We start from the raw sequence: 25,601 nt of genomic DNA on the forward strand, positions 1-25,601 counted from the left end.
ATAACAACAACAAATTTTTAATGAGAAAGATATAGCTATGCTGAAGGGAATAATGAAACATGTCCACTGTCCAAAAACAAAACAGTGCACAGTGGTGAGCAGGGTGTCCTTGTGTGAAACTGCGAGTCAGTCTGTCCTCCAGCAAACTCTATTTGGAATTCCAAGCCACCAGTTTAAGACCTGGATCTGGCTTGGATGTCTTGAAGCCCCAGGTGGAGGTGATCACAGAAATTCTAGGTAGAAGTAATTGCAGGAAAGGGAAACAAGCATTCTAGTTGAGCTGCGAGTTAGAATTCTGAAGTTCAGAAGGAAAAGGAAGAACGAGAAACATAGGTAACAAAATTAGCCTCTGGGAAAGTCGATTTACTTACATGGAAATGTACATGTTTAAAATGGGAACCAAACCCACTGTCATTGAACCCATTCATATCGTAAGCAGGCACATACAGATCAAGATAAGAAAAAAGTAGAAATCCTGAAAATTAAAAAACACAAAGTCATCGAAATAACATGGTAGTATAGATTCTAGACTAGACACAGTCAAAGAGAGAATGGATGAATTGGAAACCATGACTAAGGAATTCACCCAGAAGCTGTAAAAATGGCATGTCTGTGAGTTCTTCGTGGCCATTAATGAACAGGGATAACTGGTGTCAGAATTGGTTAAAAAAAAATTTTTTTTAACGTTGAAGTCAAGGCATGTCTGTTGTCCGCCTTGGGTTGTTGATCTTGATTTTCCTTCTGCCTTGTGAAGTTACATGAGGAGGTCTGATTCAATGGTAGGCAGTGTTTTCAGCACTTAAAAAAACAAAACAAAACAAAATCATTGTTGTCAAATACATTCTGATTCACAGGGACCTTTTGGAACAAGCTAGAACTTCCCCATGAATATTCATGGAGGCAGATGGCCATATCTGTCTCCCGAGGAGTGGCTGGTGGGTCCAGTTAGCAGCTGGACACTTAACCACCATGTCTCCTCTTTTAGGCACTTGTTATTGTCAGGTACCATCAAATATGGGTCGGATCCGACTCGACGGCAAACAACAACAACAACAACAACCATCAAATTGGTTCCGATCCATAGTGACCTTGTATTGGATTTCCGAGGAGCGCCTGGTGAGCTTGAGCTGCCAACCTTGCAATTCAAACCGACCTTGTAGTCCAGCACATTAACCCACAGCACCACACCACGGCTTCTCTAGGCACTTGGTGGTGGTGGTGGTGTTGGTGTGCCGTGAAGTAGGTTCCAAATCATAGTGCCCCTGTATAGGGTTTCCAAGGCTGTGAATCTTTATGGGAGTAGAAAGCCTCATCTTTCTCCCACAGAACGGCCGGTAGTTTTGATCTGCTGACCTTGAATTTAGCAGCCTGACTTGTAACTACTACACTACAGAGGCACTGGGTGGTGGTGGTTATGTGCCATGGAGTCGGTTCCGACTCATAGCGACCCTGTACAGGGTTTCCGAGGCTGTAAACCTTTATGGGAGCAGAAAGCCTCATCTTTCTCCCGCGGAACAGCTGGTATTCAAACTGCTGACCTTGCAGTTCGCAGCCCAATTCGTAACCACTACGCTACCAGAGCTCCTTACCAGAGGCAGTTGTTGTTGTTAAGTACCGTGGAGTCGGTTCCGACTCCTAGAGGTTCTGGTTGTTGTTGTAAGTGCCCTCGAGTCTATTCCAACCCATTGTTGTTGTTGTTGTTGTTGTTGTTATGTGCCATCGAGTCGGTTCCGACCCATAGCGACCCTGTATAGGGTTTCCGAGGGTGTAAATCTTTACGGGAGTAGAAAGCCTCATCTTTCTCCCGCGGTGCAGCTGGTAGTTTCGAACCACTGACCTTAAGGTTCGCAGCCCGATTCGTAACCACTACGCTACCAGAGCTCTGTATAGGGTTTCCAAGGACAAGCTGGTGAGCTTAAACCACCGACTTTGCAGTCCAAACAATGTTGCAGTCTGATGCATTAGCCCACAGTGCCACACTGGGAGTTGTTGTTGTTATGTGCCGTCAAGTCGGTTCCGACCCGTAGGGACCCTAAACAGGATTTCCGAGGCTGTAAACCTTTACGGGAGCCAGAAAGCCTCGCCATTCTCCCGCGGAGCAGCTGGTAGTTTCGAACTGCTGATTTTACGGTTCACAGCCCGATTCGTAACCACTACACTACACCAGGACTTAGTGAGGTAGAAATAAGGAAGACAAAGTCCTGTTCCATTCAAATGGGTCAGTCAGATAACTACAAAGTAAATCAACAAATAATCAAATATCAGATAATGATAAGAGGATAAAAAGCAGCATGATGTCCCCCAGAATTTGTGTCTACCTGGAACCTCCTGTGTCTGGAACCCACTGTTGAGGGTGTTTTTTGGAGAGGGGTTTACACTTTTTGCCATCAACTTCCTGGCAAGAGCATTTCAGGATTAGCGACTTGGTACCATCAACAGTGAAGACTGCAACTTGTCCTGCCATGTCTTCAAGGAGCTCACAGTCCAACTTAGCTGCTGACCATTACGCGTTCAGCTGCTAACTGCAAGGTCAGCAGTTCAAATCCACCAGCGGCTCATAGGAGACAGATGACGCTTTCTGCTTCCATAAAGATTTGCCGCCTCAGAAACATTAAACAGGGTGGCTCTGAGTCGAAACCAACTAGACAGAAGCAGCATGCATGTCCATACAATGCATCTCACTGTGTCTGCCTGGCTGAACTTGGTTGACCTTCCTATAGGAGAAAGCACAGGACTGGCCACTCCATTTTCCTTTCAGTGGCTTGTGTCAGCTGCTGGTCAACTTCCAGATGACAGCGGCTCCGGAACCGGTGCAAAGCTGAGCTGTCTCTCTGCTGATGTTTGCAGAGTCCGTGTTTCCTTGTCATACCAGAGGGAATAACAAAGCTTACAAAGTCTTTCTGAGACAACATTGTTCCAGACGCATCACCCAGCATCACATGCCAACAGTGCTTGCTTTCTTCTCCCCGAGGTTACCCACAGCCCAGGTGTTCATCCTCAGATGAGAAGTCCACAGGGAGCTGGACAGCTGGACCTGGGATGGTGCCTCGGAGGTGCACCGATGTGCTCTTGGTGGTATGCTGATTCCAGCTTCTGGCCGGGCTTTACAGAGCCTGGGGGCTGGACACTGTTGCCCATGTCTCATGCCCTGTAGCTGACCACCGTGGGGGCTGGACACTATGGCCCGTATATCACACCCTGCCGCTGACCACCCTGAAGGCTGGACACTGTGGCCCATATCTCACACCCTGCCACTGATCACACTGAGGGCTGGACACTGTTGATTGTATCTCACGCCCTGCCGCTGACCACCTTGAGGGCTGGACACTCAACAGCCTGTTGCCCTGTTATCCTGTGCCACACTGCTCATCACCCCAAGAGCTGGACATTGTATCTTTCCTCAGTCTCAGGTCAGCCAACTCAGACTGGACCCCCCAAACAGCACACGTGACTCCTACACCCTCCCTCTCTCATCAGTGGTTCCTGGGGCCGCTGTCCGTCTCCCCTTCTGCCCACTGTCGGGGTAACTGGTGTGCAGTCCTCTCCCGGGGGGTCCAGGGGGGCTCGGCTTAGCTGAAGGGCAGACTTGGCGAGGGGAACGCAGCTTCGGGCAGTCTTAGGGTTTCTGGGGAATTTTGTTCCTGGATACACTGCTTCCTCCCAGGCTGGAGCTTGTCCAGCACGACGAAGGAAGCTATGTGTTAGTTGCCCCATTCTCCACCAGGAGGCTGCTGAGGTCAGTCTGTCTGCAGGAATGCACTGCCTCCAGGCCCTGCCTTCTGGGTGGTGAGCAAAATCCAGAAAAGCCTGTTTTGTCCTTCTTAAAGTCCCGTGATAGTGGAGATAATCGAGTCACAGAGCCTTCTTTGTGGACTTATGATCGGTGCATCCAAGTGGAAACAGGCCCAGGTCACCTCTCCTAACCCCCGGACCCTGGGTGAGTAGACACCTGGGTTCCATGCTGATGGATGAGAAGGGCCAACAGCAGTGGACAGACCAGTGCTTCCACCTTATCTTTGTTCTGCCCACAGTCAGGGTGCCATGTCTCTGTCCTGACTGAGCCCCTGCTCTTTTGTGGGGAGATGTCATGGGTTGAGGGGCCCTGTCCACTTTAGTCACAGCTGGTCAAGTGCAGGAGAATGAGGAGTAGGGGGCTGGGAGGAAGGCAAGGGGAGAACCTTCAGACTCTGAGGATTCCGAGGGGAATTGCTCTCATTTTGGGGGAACAGTGGAGGGCTGTGGGCATCAGTGTAACAGAGGGCTGGACGGGGCTGCTGGGAAGGGCTCACTGTCAGAGCAAACACATGCAGCAAGTGTAGAGTTGGTACTGCCACCTCACCCCAGCCGGCTGGCATGAACGCGGCTGCTCCCAGCATCCTGTGTCCAATGTGGGTCCCACCCACCACATTCCAGAGACCCTCAGGGCAAGGATGCCCCACCCTGGCCCCTACTGTCACCATTCTGTTCTCCAGGCCAGGAGGTCAAGAGTGATGAGTCAGAGAGGGGCTGCAATGGGAGAAAACTGAAGAAGGTAAAGGCATGGTGTATGGAATGCCTCCCCGGGGCCCTGCAGGTGTCGTGCGGGCAAACAGACCAAACCCAGTGCTGTTGCCAAACCAAATGAGAGCTTGCCACCTGTCACTATAGACAGTCGTGGAGACAGGGAAAGATCCAACTTAGCTTTGTTAACAGAAAGCCAGCAATCTGGAGGACAGGTGAATGCTTTCCCTGAACCATCCTGTGTCTGACAGAGAGCAAGCACATTATCTAGGGCAAAATACATCAATCAAATGATTAATCAATCTTCATAACCATAACCCATATTCCAGAGTAAGAGGGAATGAAGTGGAACCTTCTCAACTAGTTTCGGAGGGCATTCTATTCTCAGGGTCTTCACGACCCGCTGCTTGAGTAATTAATGGTTCTCAGCGAGATTCAAAGAGTTGGACGCATCCTGTTCTCCCTGGGAGGGGGTTATGAGATCATAGTTGAAACTATTTCCTGTGAGGTAAAAAACAGGGTTTTTGTTCAAACACAAATTTCATGCTTTTAGTGCCATGCACCCTATCCCTACCCCATAGCGTGGAGTGGGGTTCGCAAAGTGGTCATCCTCACAATGCACTGACAAAATGACTGCAGTGATGGGTTCAGACACAACAGTTACGAGGATGTGTTGTTAAATGTAACAACAATCTTTCTGGAAGCAGACTGCCACATCTTTCTCCCTAAGAGCAGCTGGTGGGTTCAAACCATCAGCATTTCAGTTAGCAGACAGAAATTTAACCACTGGCACCTGATTTGGAAGAACAAATGTGTGTAAATAATCATTTTTCACAAAAGAGCATGGGTGACAGGAGAGTAGTGAACAGCTGTGTTCCTTCGAGTCACAGCTATAGGACAGGGTAGAACTGCCCTATGGGTTTTCCATGGTGGCGGTCTTGACGGAAGCCTCATCTTCCTCCCACGGAACTGCTGACGGCTTCAAACCACCCACCTTTGGACTTTAACCTGTACCACCCGGGCGCCTTCAGAAAGGTAGGGTGAGTGTGGGCAGCAAGACTTGCTTCTGTCCGACCAGGCATCTGGAAGCATCGCCAGGAATGGAGTCCTTCATATCTCGCCATCCTGCAAGGGGTCTCCGGGCCAAGGTCCTCTGGAATCTGGGACCCTTGCCCTCCAACCGTGCAGCGACCATTTTCTTCCTTGTCCTGTGGCTACTGCTGCTGTTTTAAATTTTCTTTTTCACTGGGGAAGGGCTTCCAACCATTTCCCCCCAAATGGAAACTAAGTGAAAAATGAGATCCTAAGTGCTCATTCCTGTATGAGTGAGAACCCACTCCACAGTACTCAACAAATGCTCATTAGAAGGTTACTCCATTTCAAAGAGTCTCCTTGGAGCTTCCTCTGTGCCCTGCACTCTGCCTTCCTGCACAGTCTCCTGACTTCCCCTAAGCCCCTGGCACAGGCTGCAGGGCACAGAGCCTAGTTGGAAGCCTCTTCATTCTTGTGTTGTTATGTGGAGTCGGTTCCCACTCAGAGTGACCCTGTAGAGGGTTTCCGCGGCTGTAAATCTTTACTACGGGAGCAGAAAGCTCCCGCGGAACAGTAGGTAGTTTCGAACTGCTGACCTTGTGGTTCACAGCCCAATTTGTAACCTCTAAGCCCTTTCTTCATTCTTATCAGAAATGAATTTGGTGGCGATTGAGGCTGCAGAGGGCCAGCTGGTGGCTCACTGGCACCGTCTACTGGACAAACTCTTCATTGTTCACGAACATGAGTTTAATCACGAAACCAAACCAAACCAAACCCAGGGCCACCGAGTAGGATAGAGTAGAAGTGTTCCTTGGGGCTCTGAGATGGTAATCTTTAGGGGAGCAGTCAGCTTCATCTTTGTTCCTTGGAGCAGCTGGTGGGTTTGAACTACCAACCTTAAAGTTAGCAGCCCAGTGCCTAACCCACGGCACCACCAGGACTCCTTTTAATGCCCCAAGCCCACTGCCATTGAGTTGATTTCGATTCATAGCGATCCTATATAGGGTTTCTGAGACTCTAAGTCTTTATGGGATCAGAAGCCTCCTTTGTCCCAAGGAGCTATGGTGAGTTTGAGCCATTGATCTTGCAGTTAGCAGATTGATACTTATCTTACTGCCACCAGGGCGCCTTTTAACACCACTTACCAAAGCCCAGCAGCCGCTCCACGGAAACCCTCTACAGGGCCGCTATGAGTCCGAACCAACAGAACGTCACAACATGAACAAAGAAGAAACCCTGCCTCCCTAGATGGATTCTGCTGTGGCAGGCACTGTAGGATAAGCACTGAACTGCGAACCACAGTGGAGCAGTTCTCCTCTGCCCTGAAGCATTACTGGAGGCAGAGTCAATGCCACAGCCCTAGGTATTGGTGATGGTGAACACCAAGAACGTAATGCATGCCGCTCAAGTGTACACTTTCAAATTATACAAATGGCAAGTTTCGTTATTTTTGCTACAACAAACAAATTCTTTAAAAAAAAAACATACGTAGAAAAACTCATTGTTTTATCACATAATAGGAGAGGATTTCAGGGTCAAACATTGCTGAGAGTCAGGGTGTACAACCTGAAATGAGAACCCCTTGTGCCGACATCTCCCAGCTTCTTCCTGTCCCAGGTGAGACCCCCTTTCCCAGGATCCTAAACTTGGGGGGTCTGTGCAGAGACCACATCCTCAAGTCCCTTCCCTTTGCCTCCTTCTCCCTCTTCCCATCCTGTCCTCTAGAGCCATTTTGAGGGGAGCATTCACTGGGGAGGGGGACTCAGCCTCCAGGTAAATGCTTAGACTTGTGGGTCTTGGCCAGTGTCCCCCACAACAACAGCTTTGGAGGGGCAGTCCCTGCCGCTGCCTGCTAAAGGATTGTTAGGGACCAGAAGGGATGCTTCCTATAAGGGCCTGAGGGCTTCCAGGTAGGGCTACCCCAAAAAGGAGGATGTGCCATGTGCAGTGTGGAGCTGGCCCAAGAACAGCCACATCAGGGAGGGGGACAGGAGATTGGAAAGGTGTCAGAACATGAAGGAGGGGGTCCCTGCATAGGTCCCACACTAATGTTGTTGCTGTTAAGAGCCGTTTAGTGGGTTCTGACTCATAGTGTATGGGATTTCCGAAGAGCAGCTGGTGGGTTTGAACCACTGACCTTGTGGTTCGCAGTCCGGTGCTGATCCTACAGCGCCACTCCAGGAGGAGAGGTGAAAACAGACTTGGAAGAGCTGTGGGAGGAGCCAGCCCAGAAAGTGGAGAGCGAGTTAGCCAGCAGGTGGAAATTATTTCTGCTGCTTCAGAGCTGCTCAGCAGAGCATGGTTTGTAACCCTCTCTTTCTTTCCTTGCTTTTTGTTGTTGTTAATTGTCATGGAGTCGGTACCGACTCATAGTGACCCTGTACAGGGTTTCAAGGAGTGGATGGTGAGTGTGAAGCGTCAACTTTGCGGTTCATACTGATGTTGAGATCAAGTGCTTATCCTATGGCCCCACGCCAGCATACCATTGCTTTTTACAGCACTCTAAGGAGCTCTGGTAGCGGAGTGGTTAGGAATCGGGCTGCGAACCACAAGGTCAGCAGTTCGAAACTACCAGCTGTTCCACGGGAGAAAGATGAGGCTTTCTACTCCTGTAAAGATTTACAGCCTCGGAAACCCTGTACAGGGTCACTATGAATCGGAACCAACTGTACAGCACATAACCACCACCTAATTGCAGGGGCTACAGAGCCCAGCAACATAGTGGGTTACACGTTGGGCTACTACCACAAGGTCAGCAGTTCAAATCCAACAGCCACTCCTTGGAAGAAAGATGAGGCTTTTTGCTCCTGTAACAATTTACAGCCTTGGAAACACTATACAGGGTTGTTATGAATCAGGACAGAGTTGACAGCACACAACAGCAATGATTCAGGAGCTGGTAGACACAAAGCCCACAACACTACATAAGACTGTTGGCATTCCTTACAAAATATTGTGTCTCGTGTGGTTCATGCCTAGAGGTCTGTGAACTCATATTCAGTCTCTTACAAATGTTGCCCTTGACATTGGGACACAGAACGTTGCCTTGACAGGGAGTGTGTTGATAGAAAAGATGGTATTGTGGGGGCATATGCAAGACATTGTTAAAGATATACTTGTTATTTGCTTTCTGCAATATTAATGACATTTTTACCATGAAGTGTTTGGGGAAGGATGTGGTGCTCATTGCCCACCAACCCCTTCAGTCCTTTTGGTCCAGCTTCTAGCCTTGGAGAAGCAGAGAGCGGTCCTGGAAAGTCCCTGAGTCCTGCTGTGCATGAGGACAAATGTCCCATGTCCCCCGTTAACAGGTCTCCTCTGCACTCACCTTGTTGCTACTGCTGGAAGGAGGAATGTTCTCATCCCCTGCACCACCCTCGGGACTTCTGACGAAGGTCTTCCAGTACATTGATGGACATCAGGAGGAATTTGTACAGGTAGGAAAACCAGACTCCACCTGTATGGTCCCTGCCCTCTGGGTGTCTGGGCCAGTGGAAAATCAGCTTTGTGGGAGATAGGCACGTTTCGTCTGATGACTCTGTTACTTTGATAAATGCCCACTGGTTCCTGTGAGTGCCCCTTTCAGTTATCCTCCTACAAAGGGGGTGCTCTGCCGTTCCTAGGACACGTGTCAAGGGCTGTGGAGAGATGCCCGCCTATTTGCTGGGTTCATGCTGAACCTGGACCATCAGAAGGCCCCTTTCCCCCAGGGACCCCTTCCTGAGGCCCCTCCCCCTTGTGCAGATGAGGATGCTGAGGCTGGGAGAGTAACAGACCACAGTCATGGTTGCTGGCTAGGTACCTAGAATGTTGGCTAACTTCATGTCTTCTCATGGCGGCATCCAGGAGAACATGAGGTTCTCTCTCTCACGCTGATCACAGGGTTGTCTTTCTTGCAGACGCTTAGGGACTGGGTAGCTGTGGAGAGTGATTCTGTCCAACCTGTGCCTCGGCTCAGACGGGAAATCTTTAAAATGATGGACATGGCAGCGGACAAACTCCGGCGCCTGGGAGCCAGCGTGGACTGTGTGGACATGGGCACTCAGCAGGTATGACCAGTCCCTCTGACCTTTCATCACCACTCCTGGTGGGGTCAGTGGTGCCTCACTGTGGTGGTGGCCAATGGTCTTCAACAGAGATGTCCCATAGTCTTTATTCCAACTGGATGAAGAATGAGGAGTAAGAATGAAGGGCTCTACTTAGCCCCAGATGACTGTATGCTTGATTTCTAATCACATAGGAAGGACTCTGGGTGAAGGTCAAACTTCATATGGAAACATCCACCTTCTCTAGTCACATTTTGTACTGTAGGGGCCAGGTCACCCCCAAATCGCGCTTTCCCTTATATTCAAATGTGTCATCCCCAACGAGTCCTCTCAAAGATTCCTTGTTCAGAGTGTCCATCCAATCACCAATGCAATCTTAGGTCTAACACCAATCCATGGTCTGTGTAGGGATCTAGCCACCAAATAGTAACACCTTGAGGCTGACATTCTCATTGAAGAGCATGATCAGTTAGGTTTGTCCATGTGTCTTTGAGGATGTTCTGGACTTGGATTGAGGGTAAGGGTGTCTCCTGGTTTCTATTTAGAGAAATAGAAGCTCAGAGAAACCACAAATCTCTACACAGACCCAGTGGTAGACACAGGACTCCTAATGCCAGGTCTGAGTTTCTAGGAGAAGAAACCATGTTTATTCATGTGACCCATTCTCCTCCTGCAGTTTCCTGATGGTCAGAATCTTCCAATTCCTCCCATCATCCTAGCTGAACTGGGGAACGACCCAAAGAAACCCACCGTGTGCTTTTACGGTCACTTGGATGTGCAGCCAGCCAATAAGGAGGATGGATGGCTGTCAGACCCATACACGCTGACAGAGGTGGATGGTCAGTGAACGACTCTACGTCAGAACTGTGCTTCCAGGAACAAGGGATTGCATGAGTGAGATTTAAGATTTCAAGAGGTGATGTGGTCCCAAGCTCCAGACCATAATTTGTTGTTGTTAAGAACAAATAGAAAAGCTGTTCTTTTAGTCTACCAGTTAGCTGAATGAGGCTTATTTTCTTTCATTTGCTAAGGGAAATGAGAACTTTTGTATACTTTAGGTGAATTGATTCCCAGGTGGGGGAACCTTGGTTGTGAGGACGATGGTTGTTTAGGTCATGCCTTTTCCTTTCTAAAAATACTGAAAGTCAATTATATTTTCTAAAGAAAGAAAGAAGAAGAAAAAGTTCATGGAAACACACACATGCATCGTCTTCTCTTGCCTCTGCTAATTGCAAATCTCGAAGCGAGGGGTTAGGTTCCATCACATCCCCCAACAGTCCTCAGGCCTCTCTCAGTGAATGACGAGTAAACAGCTAATTACTATGAAGGTCAGAAGGGCTTCGGGTTTCAAATGATCTTTACTAACTGAGGGCAACAATCCTTGTACGTGGAAGTCGTATTCGGCAGCCCCATAACAAGATTTGTGCCTGGGAAAAAGGAAGCACTGCTAATAGGTTTAGCTGTAATGTGATGTTGTTGTTGTTGTTGTTTTTAACCACACTCAAACTGGTGGAGGTATCAACATTCTTTTGAAAATTCTTCCCAATTTTAAAGGAAAGCTTTATGGACGAGGAGCAACAGACAACAAGGGCCCTGTTCTAGCTTGGATCAATGCTGTGAGCGCTTTCGGAGCTCTGGGGCAGGTAGGGAACCAGCTGTGTTGGGGAGAGAGGATGTGGGGATGGTGAGGGGGATGGCAGGGGTGAAGGTGGTGGTGATGGATGGTGAAGGTGATGATGACGATGGTGATGATGAGAGTGATGACGATGAAGGACAGTCATGGTAAGGGTCACAATCAGGGTAATGGTGCTGCTGAGGAGGAGAATGGTGCTGGATGGTGGGGGTGACAGCAAGGGTGATGGTGATCGATGGTAATGGTGAGCATCAGAGGTAGAGTGATGGTGAGGATGATGATGACAGGGACAATGTTGGGGATGGTGGGGATGATAGTGATGTGAAGATAATAGTGAGGGTGAGGTTGATGGTGAGAGTGATGATGGTGAGGATAAGGATGATGGTGATGGTGATTGTGTGGGTGGTGATGGTGATGACGGTGATAACAATGCTGATAGTGGTGACGAGGTGATTGTGGGGATGATGGTGATGGTGGTGATTGATGGTGAGGATAAGGATGATGGTGATGGTGATGATGGTGATGGTGAGGATGAAGGTAATGGTGATAATGATGATAGTGATGGTGATGGTGGGATGATGGTGAGGATAAGGATGATGGTGATGGTGATGATGATGATGGTGATGGTGATGATGATGATGGTGATGATGGTGATGGTGATGATGGTGATGGTGATTGATGGTGATGGTGATGATGGTGATGGTGATTGATGATGATGGTGATGATGATGGTGATGATGGTGATGGTGATGATGATGATGGTGATGGTGATGGTGATGATGGTGATGGTGATGATGGTGATGGTGATGATGATGGTGATGATGATGGTGATGATGGTGATGGTGATGGTGATTGATGGTGAGGATGAGGATGCTGATGGTGAGGGTGATTGATGATGGTGGTAGGGGTAGGGATGATCAGAAGGTACTTTGAGTGGCTTACTGTGCTTCAAATTTTAAGCTGCATTTTGACATTTATTTACTCTTCCCCATACTGTTTTGAGTTGTGTATTCTAATTATGCTAATTTGCAAACCAGGAGAGTGAGGCTTGGGAAGGGTAAAGAACTTCTTGTTAGGAACAGTCCTGGAGCCTGAACTGATAATGCATGAAAACAAGGCCAAAAAAAAAAAAAGGTCATGAGGCTGTGGCACTTGACTTTATTTTTAGACAAAAAGGGAAATGGTACCAACCACAGTTCAGATGCTCTTCCTGCTGTCTTGGATGCTGGAAGAGGTTCTGGGGACTGGGCAGAAAAGGCTGATGGCTAGCAGGCAGCCTGGACGTCCCGTTCTACTGTCCTGGGAATCCTTCTCTGGAGACATAAGCAGACGACTCAACTCGTTGATCTCATTTACAAAGATGAACTTCTTAATCAAGACATTTTTCTGGCTGGGTCCTGTTGACCACTACAAAGTTATCCTCTTCATAAGCACCGAATAGAATACACTGAGTCTTTAATAGGATGCTGGTCCTTCCTCTCTCCCCTCTCCTCCTTTCTTTCCTTTCTCTCTTGACCCCTCTCTCTTTGTCCCTCCCTGCCAGCCTTTCTCTTTTTCTCTCTCTTGCTTTATAAAAAAAGCAATCTTCATAAGGAAATTCCTGTATAAACTATATGAGTTTAAAAGGCAAAATCTGCACCACCCCCCCAACACACACCTTTCAAATCCAAAGTTGCATAATCACAAGCAAAATCTAAGAAATATTTGTTGTACTTGGACAAGCCAAGAAGCTCCGTGAGCCTCATTTTCCTTCTCTGTGAACTAGGAGTGACAACCATCACTCACCTCACAGGTTTGTTGAGAGGATTAAGTAATATATATCAGGGTTCTCAAAAGGTTGTTGTTGTTGTTGTTATGTGCCGTGGAGTCGGTTCCGATTCATAGTGACCCTGTACAGGGTTTCCAAGGCTGTCAATCTTTGCAGGAGCAGAAAGCCTCATTTTTCTCTCACGGAACAGCTGGTAGTTTCGAACTGCTGACCATGAGATTAGTAACTCGATTCATAACAACTATGCTACCCTGTGATAAATAGTAGGTTCTTAATGTGGCGCTGTTGGTTAATGCACTGGACTGTAAAGTCGGCTTGAGCCACAAGGCCGGTGGTTCAGCTTACCAGCTGCTCCTTGGAAACCCTATACAGGGGTCGCTATGGGTCGGAACAACAATGAGTATTAGTAGGAGCTCTGGTAGCGTAGTTGTTATGGGTCAGGCTGCTAATCTCATGGTCAGCAGTTTGAAACTATCAGCTGTTCCACCGGAGAAAGATGAGACTTTGTGCTCCTATAAAGATTTATAGCCTCAGAACCCTTATATAGGATCACTATGAGTCAGAACTGACTCCACAGCATAACCACCACCACCAATGAGCATCGGTCCCTTTTTCCCTTCCTCCTTTCTTCTCTCCCTGCCTTGCTTGGTTGCTGGACTCGCTGACTTCACAGATAGAGACAGGGACTCCCTTGTGGGGACAGGGCTTGCAAGCCTCTTCTAAGACTTAGTAGCTCTTGATTTGTAATTTATTAGACATGATTTGTCAGAAAATTCTTAGGCTCTCCAACCACTTCTCAGAAGTTGGTGGTGGTGGTTGTTAAGTGCCGTCAAGTCTGTTCTGACTCATAGCGACCCTGTAGAGGGTTTCCAATGAACGGCTGGTGGGTTTGAACCACCATCCCTGTGGTCCAGTGCTGATTCTCCACAGCCACCCCAGGACTTAATTGTTGGTTAGTTAGATGTTAATAAAGAGCTTTCCCCAGTCCTGGTGCCACAGTGGATAATCACCTCGCTGTTCAGTGGTGGGGCCCACCTGTGTCCCTGAGCTCCACAGAACAATGTGGCGGTCTGCTTTCCTATAGATGGCAGCCTTGTGGCAGTTCTGACCTGCACTCTAGGGTCACTATGAGTTGAAATTGACTCAACAGCAGCAGGTTTATCTATTTTGGTTTAAGAAGCTCTCAAATATGAAGATTTCAGAACGTCTGTCTGATTTCCTCAGGCACGCAGAAGTACCAATGGTACGTTTGAATGAATCCTTATTCTCATTCAGCTGAATGACCCAAGGCCCCTTTTGTTCTAATATCCAGTCCTCTGCTCATTGTGCCTGAGTTCATTAGCACTAATTGGTGTGAGGATGTCGGCAGTGGATTCCTTCTAGACCTCTCCTGCTTTGGGAGACTTCCCTCATCCCCTTGCATGACTCTCAAAGACACAAAGTTATAAATTATGAAGATACAAAAAGATCAAACCAAATGTGGGAAAAGGCACATTGTATAAATGATAAAGGGGCTCTTCCATGCCCTGATATTAACTAGAGAAAAACTCAAATTCCATTTTGCTGACAAGATCAAAGCCTGTGAATATGTTACAAGGCAGGTCGGAATCAGAGTTGAGAAATAACAGTCTTGAACTAAGAATGCTCCTGAGGCTTAAACATCAGACCGCCTCTCAAAGGAAAAGGCCTTCATTTATAATGCTCAGAATTAGGAGGACAGAAAAGCAATTTGTAGCTGAGAAATCTTTCTTGAGCAGTTCCATTTGGGGAGAAAGGAAAATGTCTTGCTCTGCAGGAGCACAGCAGAGTTCTGCTTTGTAGATGTTGCTCTTTCCTTGGGGATTTCTTCGCCCTTCCCCCAAGTTCTTTATCATCAACATTAAACTGGTGAGCAAGAGGGGGCCCTGTGGGGCATACATGCCTTCAGGGCTTCACCTGAATTCTCCTGTGCATTCGGAGGTAAACCTCCCCTGTTGTGCACAGAGCTATTGGGGATGCAAGCAATCTACCCCTTAACAGTGTGTCCCAACTTCATGTATTTATGTCAAATACAAGTGGTACAGTGGGTTAAGCACCAGCTGCTCTGTGGGAGTGAGATGAGGCAGTCTGCTTCTGTAAAGGTTTGAAGCCTGGAAAACTCCATGGGGCGGTTCTGCTCTGCCCTGTAGGGTGCTATGGTCCAACAGCAGTGGATTAGTGGGTTCTGTTAGATGGTTCGGTGGAAGAATTCCCACCTTCCATGTGGGAGACCCAGGTGTGATTCCCGGCCAGGGCACCTTCTGTGCAACCACCTGTCTGTGGAGGCCTGTGTGTTGCTCTGATGCCAAACAGGTTTCAGTGGGACTTCGAGACTAAGAGATTAAGAAGAAAGGTCTGGTGCTCTGTGTGCATGGGCACCTATCAACAACAGCACCAACATTCGAAATACAAATGAATCTTGGCATTTTAATATGTGAGTGGGCAGGTGGTGCAGTTTTTAACTGTGTCGTTCTGTTGTCAAACTCAGGAACCCCCAGTGAATGTTAAGTTCATCATTGAAGGGATGGAAGAGGCCGGTTCTATTGCTCTGGAGGAAGCTGTCCAGAGAGAAACAGACCGTTTCTTCTCCAACGTGGACTACATCGTCATTTCCGACAATCTGTGGCTTAGCAGGAGGAAGCCCGCACTCACCTACGGGACCCGAGGGAACAGCTACTTCACGGTGGAGGTATTGGCACAGGGCTGCAGGAGGTGAAGAGTGTCTCATCTTTCTTCTGCAGAGTGACTGATAGGTTTGAACTGCTGATCGTGAGGTTAGCAGTCCAGTGCTTATCCTATAGCACCATACTAGGACTCCAGGAAGCGGTATAATGGATAGGTATGAGTAGGAACTGACTCAAGGACAACAACAACAATAAAATGCAAATCTTGCCCTAAAGGGCGAAAAGAAGATATAGCTGGGCAGGAGAGCAGGGTGAGAATAAACCTATGTCACAGTTTTTAAATCCTCATTGGAAGTTGGTAACTGGTTAGATCATGGTGTGCCTATGAGAAATTCTAAGGTGAGGAATTTTCAGGCCTGGCATCTCTCCTTGTTTTGCTAATGGGCAAGGTGACAGGAAGTAGTTTTAAGAGAAGTTGCTGAGTTCGGTTCTAGATCTACTGACATACTGGAAGCCCACCCAAGTGCAATGCTCTGGAAGCAACCAAAGTGTTAGTCCGGTGTTGATGCAAAAGGTCAGACGTACCAGTAAGAACAGTTAAGAGAGGAAGAAAGGCAAATATTAACCTTGAGAGGAGGGAGGAGGATAGGATGCTTAGTGAAATTAGTCAATCACAAATACTGTATGAGACTGCGGTTATAATGGTTCTTACACTGAAAGAAACAGTCTTTGATGGTCACCAGGTGTGGGAGGGTGAGTGAGGGTAAATTACTAATTAGAGGGTAGACATATATTAACTTGATTGGCGGAGAAGGCAATAAAAAAATAGAAGTTAATGAAAGGGACATAAGAAATAGAATTATCCTGAAGGCAAGAAAAGAAAAGAGACAGAGTTTCTCAGAATCCATGGAGGAGACGTTTTCCAGAAGGAGGGTGGTCAACAGTATAGGGTGAAGCCAAGAGGAAGACAACTGTACAAGCATCAGTCATTGGGCCAGAAGGCCCTGGTGGTCTTGGGTAGGACGGTATGAGCGGAATGGCTGGGGAATGAAGCCACTTTCAGGAAGCAGTGGGCAGTGAAGCGATGGCGAGGGGTCAGGACTCCACATGTCTGACTGAGATGTAGGGATAAGTGCCCTCGAATCTGGGACCATCCCTGTGAGGAAGGCCTGTAGAAATCTGAAGGTGAGGCACATCTATCTTTCCCTCTCTCTGCAGGTGGCGTGTAGAGACCAGGATTTCCACTCAGGTACCTTTGGTGGCATCCTTCACGAGCCCATGGCAGACTTGGTTGCCCTTCTCGGTAATGTCTTCCTTCATTTTACGTATGAAGTACTTGATGCCAGGTGTCACCTCCTCCCTTGGTTTCCAAACTAGCTACGAGGCAGGGTAGAGTAGAAGACAGACCACACTCCTCCCTCAAACCATAGGAACAACTAAACAGTTTTGGCCTTTGATTATGGTGATATGTATTTTTAGATTGTAGTTTGGGTGAAAGTTTACAGAACACATTAGGTTTCCGTTTCACAATTCAGACAAGTTTGGTTCATGACATTGGTTGCAACCCTTCCTCAACGTAACATCACTTTTCCCCTTTCCTTCCTGGGTTTCCTGTTTCCATTCATCTTTCTTTCCTGCCCCTTCCTGTTTTTTGAGCTCTGTTTTGGGGAAAAGACTGCCCTTTTGGTCTCTACAGTTGATTGTTGTGAGGAGCACATTTCTCCCTGGTGTTATTGTTCACTTTATAGGCTAGTTTGAGTCCTGGTGTGACACTAGTCTTGTGACTAACCACAAGATCGGCAGTTCAAACCCACCAGCCATTCCTCAGAAACTATACAGGCTTGCTATGAGTCAGAACTAACTCGATAGCACTTAACACTTGTGTGATGGTAGAAAGTAGATGTCTGGGGGTGGTTCCATTTCAGACTTGAAGACTCACTCTCTGACTCTAAGAATTACTCTTTCAGACCAGTAAACCAGGTTTTCTTCAACACTAGCAATTTGACACCCATAAGTTAGTGTTCTTTTTAAAGAGACTCTCATGTGATGAAAGCTCAGACCCTACAAGACCTGGATCGTCCCTGCCAAGCACAGAGGGCAAATGTGAACATCTAAAAATGTGCTCCCTGGGCAGACATTCCTTGGGGATTGTTTGAGAACAGTCCCTCTTTTTCCCCAGTGGCACAGCTCTGCCCCAGCCCCACTTGCACCCCCTGGCCTTGTACTTATGTACCACCCACTCACATGGTACAGCTGCTGGGAGCTGCCTCACAGTTTTCGGTTCCATTGTCCGTGGGAGAGCTTCCTGCTCCATCATTACCCCAATAAAACATAAATAAATTCAGATAAGGAATCATATTTTATATCATGATATAGAACTATGTTAAATCTATACAGATATAGCAGTTATATATGATATATATATATGGAGTCCTGGTGTGGTGTTGTAGGTTAATGCACTGGACTGCAAGGTCAGTTTGAATTATAAGGTCAGCTGTTCAGGCTTACCAGCCGCTCCTCGGAAACCCTATACAGGGAACTGACTCAACAGTACTTGATAACAACTTGATTGAGAATCACAAGGTCTGCGGTTGAAACCCACCTGTAACTCCTCAGCAACCTTATTCAGGGTCGTATGAGTTTGAACTGACTTGAAGGCACTTAATGACAGCATGTAATCATATATTCACCTGGTGTGGCACTGTAGGCTAAGCACTGTGCTGCTAACCATGTAGTCAGTGGTTCAAACCTACCAGCCGCTCCTGGGAAACCCTTTACAGGGTTATTATGAGTTGGAATTGACTCAATGGCACTTAACAACAACAACATACATTCATTACATAGGGATTCTACATCCTGAATATGTATTTCCTGTGGTTTCCTGGGTTTTCTAAAAAGTAATTCTTGTCCTGACAGCATCACAAGTCATTTTCCTTTGAGGAATTTTGGTGGTTTCCAAAAGACAGAATGCCACTTAATGTTTTAGGGAAGAGAGGTTCATTTTCTGTTTTCCCTGCACGGGTTTTTCTCTCCCACTGGCACTGACTCATGGCAGCGTTAGCAGTCTGCTTCAGTTCCCCCTGAGTATGGTAACTGCTGACTACGGCTGAACACAGGATTAATCCCATTGTCTCCATACATGTGTGCTCTTCCACTAAGGGGAGGCAGATCTGGTGCAGAAATGGGCGAAAAGCATGCTGGTTTACAGTTCTTTCTTGGAACCAATCGACCAATAACCCATAGCAGTGGCTTGTGAATTGCACCTGCTGTCATCGTTTCATACGCTTTGTGCATTCAGTTGGTGACCTGGGCTGCACTCCAGCAGGAAATGCTGTCTTGTTGACCAGTGATGTTGATGCTCCAGGCCTCCCTTCTCTCTGTACATCTCACAGGGAGCCTTGTCGATACGTCTGGCCAGATCCTGATTCCAGGAATCTATGACAGTGTGGCACCAGTCACAGAGGAGGAGAGAAACATGTATGAGGCCATTGAGCTGGACCTCAGAGAGTACCGGAATAGCACCCAGGTCAAGAAATTTCTATTTGACACCAAGGTATGTATGCTCACAAGTTGGTGCATCATTTGAAAGATGGCATTTTTCTAATTTACTCTCAGGGAGTCCTGTTGTGGCATGGTAGGATAAGCACTGAACTGCTAATGGCTAGGTCGGTGGTTCACACCCATCAGTCATTCGTTGGAAACCCTGTAAGAATTGCTATGAGTCAGAACCGACTCAATGGCACTGAACAACAATTTACTGTCAGCACTTACTTCAGTGTCTCAGAGGAGATGTTGGGTTCCAGACATGTTGGCTTTCCAGGCTGCTTTCTGGGTCCCTTATCCTGGAATCTGCAGACACCAGCATTAAGTTTGATGACTGCACGGTTATCTCTGCTTTCCCATCAAAGCTGCTTAGAACACCAGACCTGACATCTGCCTTCAACTGGTAAACTGGGCCTCTTACCTGTTGAATGAGTGAGAGACGTCCAGCTTCAGGACCGCCAATCATTCATTTTCCCAGGTCAAGTCAAGAGCAACAGGAGCTGACCTGTAAACTACTGCATCACTGCCCTGCATTCTAAGTGAACCCAGAGTCAGATGCTCTTGTTAGACGCTTAATTTACAGCCAGAAGGAGATTCATCAACTCCCTGAGCAGTGCAGATAGTCAAGAGTTCAACTACTAGCAAAAAGGTTGAAGGTAGGCAGCAAATCACAGGGGTCTTACAAGAAAGGCCTGCCCACCTACTCCAAACAGGTCCCAGCCATGAAAACCCTGTGGAGCACAGTTCCACTCTAACATACAAGGAGTCAGAACTGACCTCATAGCAACTGGGTTTAGGTTGAAAGCAGCTTCCTGACTGGGTGAATTTAGATGTTTTAGGGGTTTTATTCCCCCTTTTTTCTCCTCCTGATTTTTAATGTGAGTCTGCTATGGTGTTTGGTACACTGGTTCCTGAGGAATGTGCTAAGAAAGAAAGACAGCAAAGTGAAGAGGGACTATGATGATGAAATCCATCTCTTCTCTTTGACAAGAAAGCAAGCAGGTCCAAATATACACAGAGTTTTTTGAAGGCTGCTGAATAATGAAATGCATCTAACACACCAAGGTTCTTGCACTGATTGCGCATAGAAAGTTACATTCAAACCCAAGTAGCCGAAAGGAGTTACAGACTGTGGAGTTTGGGGAAACAGGAGTTTCATCAGTGGTGGAGAGTTTGGATGCTGTTGCCCACCTGTGGTCACTCGCCCAGACCCATGAGTCAAGTGATGATCCACTTGTCATGAGAAGTGTCTCAGGTGCAGACATAGGTGATACAAGTAACACCTTCAGCCAAGCTTTAATGAAGTATTCCTTGTAAATATCTATCTTCACGTAGGAGGAAATTCTAATGCACCTGTGGAGGTACCCATCGCTTTCCATCCATGGGATTGAGGGTGCATTTGATGAGCCTGGAGCGAAAACAGTCATTCCTGGGCGAGTTGTGGGGAAGTTTTCCATCCGTCTGGTCCCTCACATGAATGCATCCATGGTGGAGAAACAGGTAACAAGTATTCACAGTTCTTCTGCCCGGCAGCATATTTCCAAGTGCCACACATCACAACGTAGGGGACATTTCACTGGTTGGCATTCAAGTATCATTTTTTTTCAATACAGGAGGACTGAGGCAAATATCAGCACACCAGTTATTCAGTTCTGTCCAGTAAAAATATCTGTCCTTGACGACATACAATTACAGTAGTACAATGAGTAGCTGTTGGGAGGGGAAGTGATAGAAAATTGTTTTGATATAAATGGTAGATGTATAGACAACATTGGTCACCAAGATTTGGGGCAGGCACCTGCCCACAGTTAGCTGGAGCCCAAGTCATTCACTTCAGTTGTTGTTGTTGTTGTTAAGTGCCGTCGAGTCGGTTCCGACCCATAGTGACCCTGTACAGGGTTTCCAAGGCTGTAAATCTTTACGGGAGCAGAAAACCTCATCTTTCTCCCATGAAACAGCTGGTAGTTTCGAACTGCTGACCTTAAGATTCACAGCCCAATTTGTAACCACTATGCTACCAGAGCTCCTTTTCACTTCAGTTGTTGTTGTTGTTGTTATGTGCCGTGGAGTCGGTTCCGACCCATAGCGACCCTGTACAGGGTTTCCGAGGCTGTAAATCTTTACGGGAGCAGAAAGCCTCATCTTTCTCCTGCGGAACAGCTGGTAGTTTCGAACTGCTGACCTTCACTTCAGTAGAACGCTTGAAATCATTGCTTTGAACCCATTGCTATGAATAAAAATGTTGCCTGGAAAGATTGATGTATCTAAACCATCAGGCCACTATCCAGTTTACCTCATGTAAGTTCAACAGACCCTGAGTGAAGGAGGTGAAAGAATACCTCTCACCTGCCCCCACCTGACCTCAGTCTCTATCCTGTTATCTTCTTTTATTGCCCATGGATTCTCCAGCTCCCAGTGTGCATTGTTCTCTGGCAAAATGAAGGCGAAATCCCCAGATTAAAATTTCAATCAGTTTCCCAGTGAAACAAACAAACAACAAAGACCAAACTCACTGCTACCAAGTCTATTTCAAATTGTGGTGACTCTATAGGACAGAACAGAACTGCTCCTTAGGGGTTCGGAGACTACAGATCTTTGCTGGGGCTGACTGCCTTCTTTCTCCTGTGGAGTGACTGGTGGTTTGAGCCACCGACCTTGTGGTTAGAGGTCCAACACAACCCACCAGGGCTCCTTTGTAATATGCTTGTTGTATGAGTATCTTGCAACGATCTTTTTCCCATTAGGTGAAGCAGTATCTTGAAGATACCTTCTCTAGAAGAAACAGTTCCAACCAAATGACTGTTTCTATGGTGTTGGGAATCCAGCCATGGATCGCAAATATAAAAGATACCCAGTATGTGGCAGCAAAACAAGCCATCAGAACGGGTGAGATCTTGAGATTTATTTGTTATGATTGCCAAAATATATATAATACAACGTTGACCCAGTGTCTTTCAGGTGTACAACTTGTTAAGTGCTATTGAATCGGTTCTGACTCAGCAATCCTGGATAGCGTTTTTGAGGAGCAGAGGGTGGGTTTGAATTGCAGACCTTGTGGTTAGCAGTCCAGTGCTTATCCATGTACAACTTAGTGGCATCGATTACATTAATCATGTTGAGCAGTCATCACCAATACCCGCTGCCAAATTTTCCATTTTCATAAATGGAAATTCAATGCAGGTCTTAGCACATTTTGATTGACCTGTTTAGAGTGGGGCTAATTAATGGCTGGCGTCTGGTGGACAGTGGACAGAGTGGATCATTTAAAGCTGAAATATTGACACTCTTTTCCTGGCAGTTCTATTCTTTCCCCCAGACTTTATAGACACCACCTCATGTGACCCTCGCCACAGGACCCTCATTTTACATAGCAAGAGCTCAAAGTGCTCAGCCCATAAATGGCAGGGCCCTGGTCGCTGCCCCCATGAAGACCACTCCCTGCCACTGTGTTCTTCTGCCCTCTCCTGGGCAGTCCTGCCAGGGACAGGGAGAAAGGACACCCGCATCTGTAGCTTGTATACCAGGAAAATGGTGACCTGGGTCTCCCACATCAGGCTTCTGACACTTGCAGGAGGAAGGGCAGTGGCAGGATTCTGGAGAAAAGCAGTGTACATCCAAAGTGGTGCAGGTGACTGCCATGTTTGAGTGGGGCACAGCTGTCTGTTTTCTACTCACTGCCATTGAGTCTGTTCCTACTCATGGCGACCCTACGGGACAAAGTAGAACCACAGGGTTTCCAAGGTCAGAATCTTTATGGAAACGGACTGACTCATCTTTCTCCTAAGGGGCAGCTGATGGGTTCGAACTGCTGACCTTGTGGTTAGCAGCCCGATGCATAACCACTGCATTCCTAGGGCTTCTAACTGGTTTCCTACTGAAGTCAAAACCCAGCAGATTTGGTTGGTATGCAGCACAGATGTGACTCTTGTTTTACTATACCAGTTACCGAACCCTTCTGAACAGGTTTGAAGGCCTGCCCTAAAGCAGGGGAAGTGGTCAGATGGTAGATGGGTGACTTCGTTTCCCCAGGCAGCCATGCCATAATATCCTGACGTGATAAATGCATTTTGTCAGAGTTCAGTGGCTAGAAGTCCACAGTGGGGCACTGACCATGTCAGTTCCCTGTGAGAGAGGGATTCTTCATGTCTCTCCTCATTTCTGACCATTGCCCTTCCAGAAAGTCTAAACCACGGAAGGTGTTATGGATTGAATTGTGTAGGCCATGTTCTCAGAATCATGCAGTGATCATACTCTCTGGTGTGATCCAATGTCACTGTCCACTGTGTTGTAGATCCTTAACTCTTTGAGGCGAGTAAGGAGGGTTAGAGGCAGTTTTGTTAATGAGGCAGGGTACATTCTGGAGGATTAGGTTTCATCTTGAGTCAATCTCTTTTGAGTCATGACATTTTATTTAAAATGTGTTTTTAAAGTGGGTAATTAAAAGAGGACTCCTGGTGTGGCATTATAGGATAAACACTGGACTGCGAACCACAAGGTCAGCATTTCAAGCCCATCATTCGCTCCTCGGAGCCCCTATCTGAGTTGGAACCAACTCGATGGCACGTAGCAACAATTTTAAAGAAGGCAACCACGTTTTTTGTTTTCTCCCTTGGCTCCCTTGATTTCTTAGGATGTAAACTGCATGATGTTAAGGAGCTTAACTGCCCCAGGCATCATCATAATGACTAGAAAGAGAAAAAGAGATAATGAAAGAGCAAACTTGAGGACTTGACCAGGTCACTGCCTTCCTTTCCTGTATTTCAGTGTTTGGAATAGAGCCTGATATGATTCGGGATGGATCAACCATTCCAGTTGCCAAAATATTTCAGGATATCATCCAGAAGAGTGTGATGATGCTTCCACTGGGGGCCGTTGATGATGGAGAACATTCTCAGAATGAAAAAATCAACAGGTTAGCCCATCCCTGGGGACTAGTCCCTCATTGCACAAATCCCAGGTTCTCCATACTGGTGATCCATACTCGGTTAATGTCGAAGCTTATTACTCTAAAGGATGTTTATAAGTGTTGGACATGCATACTCTTGGCAGATTATCGCATCTCAACTTCTCAGACCAGGGAGAACCAAGAAAACATTGGGCTTGGGCATCCACATCATGCCAACAAGAAGAGACTGAGTAAAATGGATTTTTTTTTTTTTTTTTTAATGATGATGGTTCAGGACTGAATCTATTCGCTTAATAATGCTGTTTTCACATTGAATTTACCAAGTGCTTTCAGACTCAGATCTCAGAATAGCCTGTTAAACACTAGATTGAATTGATAATACCATGTTTTTCTCTTTAAATGACAGACCAAGTTTTCTCCTTCATTTGGATTTCTTTTTTTTCTTGTGTTAGGTGGAACTACATAGAGGGATCCAAATTGTTCGCTGCCTTTTTCCTAGAGATGGCCAAACTGCATTAATAAGGATGGAATCTTCCAACTAATGTTCACACACTGACAGACCCTTTCCCACACTCTTGGATAGGGATAGAAACTAAAGACCCAGAGTATTGTCTATCAGTAAATTAGGCCTCCTCCTCCCCCTGACAATGTCTTGGGACACTTGGACCAGTAATAAAATATTTACAAGATAAGACGTTGGAAATGTTTCAATGTGTCCTTTTGTTCTCCAGAGAAACAGAATCAATAAGAGATCGAGAAGAAGAAATTGCCTTAGGTGATTGTGTGGGTTGAAATCTAACATCTGTGGATGACAGGTAGCCTGGAACCCCAGTAGCATGCCTGTCTTACATCTGGAGGCAGAATCTTTCTGTTAGGGGAAATCTCAGTTTTCGCTCTTCAGGCCTTCAACTGATTGGATGTGGCCCACCCACATTATAGGGTTGTTGTTGTTGACAGGTGTCGTTGAGTCAGCTCCAACTCCTAGGAACCCTGTGCACAACAGAAGGAACCACTGCCTGGCCGTGCAGGTCCTTCCTCACAATTGTGTTTGAGCCCATTGTTCCACCTCTGTGTCAGTCCATTTCATTATGGGGTTTTCTTCTTTTTTGTTGACCCTCTACTTTTCCAAGCATGATGTCCTTCTCCAGGAACTGGTCCCTCCTAACTATATGTCCCAAGTACGAGAGATGAAGTCGCACCATTCTCACATCTAAGGAGCATTATGGTTGTATTTCTTCCAGCGTAGATTTGTTATTCTGGCAATCCATGGTACTTTTAATATTCTTCACTAATACCATGAATCAAATACATCCATTCTTCTATGGTCTCCCTTACCTTATTCATTCTCCAACTTTCACATGAATGAGGCTATTGAAAATACCATGGCTTGGGTTAGGGGTTCCTGACTCCTCAAAGTGACATTTTTGCTATTCAACACTTTAAAGAGGTCTTGTGTAGCAGATCTGCCTACTGCAATATGTCTTTGATTGCTTGAATGTTTCTTTCATGACCTTCATTGTGGATCCAAACAA

General features: G+C 46.8%; 1 protein-coding gene across 1 annotated transcript; it reads left to right on the forward strand.

Annotated features, from left to right (window-relative positions):
- The first annotated feature begins 3,876 nt into the window (after window positions 1–3,876).
- Window positions 3,877–24,588, forward strand: CNDP1 (carnosine dipeptidase 1 (metallopeptidase M20 family)). The gene is made up of 13 exons (XM_006874543.1): window positions 3,877–3,937; window positions 4,473–4,531; window positions 8,844–8,969; window positions 9,432–9,581; window positions 10,255–10,417; window positions 11,133–11,221; window positions 15,485–15,685; window positions 16,839–16,923; window positions 19,013–19,173; window positions 20,499–20,663; window positions 21,908–22,049; window positions 23,928–24,075; window positions 24,522–24,588. Exons 1-13 carry the CDS (start codon window positions 3,877–3,879, stop codon window positions 24,586–24,588), a joined length of 1,617 nt encoding a protein of 538 aa, XP_006874605.1.
- The last annotated feature ends 1,013 nt before the right edge of the window (window positions 24,589–25,601 follow it).

The sequence above is a fragment of the Chrysochloris asiatica genome, unplaced genomic scaffold (assembly GCF_000296735.1).
Source record: "Chrysochloris asiatica unplaced genomic scaffold, ChrAsi1.0 scaffold00283, whole genome shotgun sequence".
Taxonomy (NCBI): domain Eukaryota; kingdom Metazoa; phylum Chordata; class Mammalia; order Afrosoricida; family Chrysochloridae; genus Chrysochloris; species Chrysochloris asiatica.